Source organism: Protopterus annectens, chromosome 5.part0 (assembly GCF_019279795.1).
Source record: "Protopterus annectens isolate FY-2018-M chromosome 5.part0, PAN1.0, whole genome shotgun sequence".
Taxonomy (NCBI): Eukaryota; Metazoa; Chordata; order Ceratodontiformes; family Protopteridae; genus Protopterus; species Protopterus annectens.
In genome coordinates, this window is record NC_056735.1 from 871,065,954 (window position 1) to 871,068,155 (window position 2,202).

General features: G+C 32.6%; 1 protein-coding gene across 1 annotated transcript; it reads right to left on the bottom strand.

The window, feature by feature from the left end:
- Window positions 1–1,506: 1,506 nt before the first annotated feature.
- LOC122802241 (putative uncharacterized protein DDB_G0292636) lies at window positions 1,507–1,959 on the bottom strand. Its single transcript, XM_044071898.1, has one exon. The coding sequence runs from the start codon at window positions 1,957–1,959 to the stop codon at window positions 1,507–1,509; it is 453 nt and encodes a 150-aa protein (XP_043927833.1).
- Window positions 1,960–2,202: the final 243 nt, after the last annotated feature.

Genomic DNA, 2,202 nt, shown 5'->3' on the forward strand with positions numbered 1-2,202 from the left:
TGTCATTTTCTTTATCATCTTTGTCATCTTTGTCATCGTCTTTATTGATGACTGCACTGTAATCTTTGTCATTTTCTTTGTTGTCATTGTCATTGTCTTCTGTCATCTTTGTTATCTTTGTCATTATATATCGTTTTTGTTGTCCTTATCATCATCTTTGTCATCTATATTGTCTGTCAGTTTTTGTCATCTTTGTCATCATCTTTGCTCTCGTCTTTGTCATCTTTGTCATCATCTTTGTTGTCTTCTTTGTTTCATTTTTGTCATCGTGTTTATGATCATCAATGTTTTTGTTGTTTTTGTCATCTTTGTTGTCATCATCTTTGTCATCTTTTTGTCATCTTTATCTTTGTTGTCATTGCCTTTTTCATCATCTTTGTTGTCATCATCTTTCTCATCTTTGTTGTCATCTTTATCATCTTTGTTGTCTGTCATCATTGCCTTTGTTGTCTTTGTCATCATCTTTGTTGTCATCTTTGTCATTGTCTTTGTCATCTTTGTCATTGTCATTTTCGACATCAATGTTGTTTTTGTCATCATCTTTGTTGTCGTTTTTGTGATCATCTTTGTTGTCTTTGTCATAATTGTTGTCATCTTTGACATTGTCTTTGTGACCAGCTGTCATCTTTATCATCAACTTTGTTGCTTTTGTTGTCTTTGTCATGTTTATCATCTTTGTTGTCTTTTTTGTCATCTTTGTTACTTTTATCATCTTTGTCATCAACTTTGTTGTCTTTGTTTTCTTCAGCATCGTCTTTGTTGTCATCTTTGGTGTCTGTTGTCATTTTTGTCATCATCTTTGTCGTTTTGTCATCATCTTTGCCATCTTTGTCATCGTTTTTATCTTTGATGTCTACACTGGCATCATCTTTGTCATTCTTTTTGTTCTTTGTCATTGCCTTTGTTGTCTTTGTCATCTTTGTTGACATCTTTGCCATTGTCATTGTCTGTCATCTTTGTCATTGTCGTCTGACATCAACTTAGTTTTTGTCATCTTTGTCATCTTTTTTCTCATCGTTGTCATCTTTGCTGTCTTTGTCATCAGTTTGTCATAATCTTTGGCATTGTATTTGTGACCGTCTCTCATCTTTCTCATCATCTTTGCCATCAACTTTGTTGTTTTTGTTGTCTTTGTCATCATTTTTATCATCTTTGTTGTCTTTGTCATCATCTTTGTCATCTTTTTTGCTTTTGTTGTCATCTTTGTCATCAACTTTATTGTCTTTGTTGTCTTCATCAACTGTTATCATCTTTGGTGTCTGTTGTCATTTTCATCATCTTTGTCATTTTTTGTCATCATCTTTGTCGTCTTTATCATCTTTATCTTTGATGTCTACACTGTCATCTTTGTCATTCTCTTTGTCTTTTTCATTGTCTTTGTTGTCTTTGTATTCTTTGCTGTCGTCTTTGTCATTGTCTATCATCTTTATCTTTTTCTTCTATGTTATCTTTGTCATTGTTTTTGTCATCCTTGTCATCTTTGTCATGTTGTCATCAACTTTGAAGTCATATTTGCCATTGTCTGTCATCTTTGCCATCATCTTCATAGTCATCTTTGTTGTCATTATCTCTGTCATCTCTGTCATCATCTCTGTCATCTTTATCATATTTGCTGTCCTTGTTATTGTCTTTGTAGTCTTTATCAGCCTTTTCATCTATGTCATCTTTGTTGTCTTTGTCATCATCTTTGTCATCAACTTTGTCTTTGTTGTCTTTTTCGCCATTTGTTTTTATCATCTTTTTAGTCTTCTTTGTCATCTTTCTCATATTTGTCTTTTTTGTCATCTTTGTCATATTTATGTTTGTAATCATCTTTGTCTTCTTTACCATTGTCATTGTCATCAACTTTGTCTTTGTTGTCTTTGTCATCATCCTTGTCATCTTCTTTTTTGTCATCTTTTTCATCTTTGTTGTCTTTATGTCATCTTTGTCATATTTGTTGTCTGCCTCTGTCATCATCTTTGTTAACTATGTTGTCTTCGTTGTCTGTCATCATCTTTATCATCTATGTCATCTTTTTGATCATCTTTGTCATCGCCTTTGTTCTTGTCTTTGTCATCTTTGTCATCCTGTCATCATCTTTTTTATCTTTTTCATCTTTGTCATCTTTGCCATCATCATCTTTAGTGCCGTTTTTTTTATTGTCCTCTTTGTCATTTTGTCATCTTCTTTGTCACCATCTTTATTGTCATAGGTTCATAC

Bases quoted from the DNA above. Each gene is read 5' to 3' on its own strand.
- LOC122802241 (XM_044071898.1), bottom strand. From the start codon at position 1,959: ATGATGACAGAGGCAGACAACAAATATGACAAAGATGACATAAAGACA.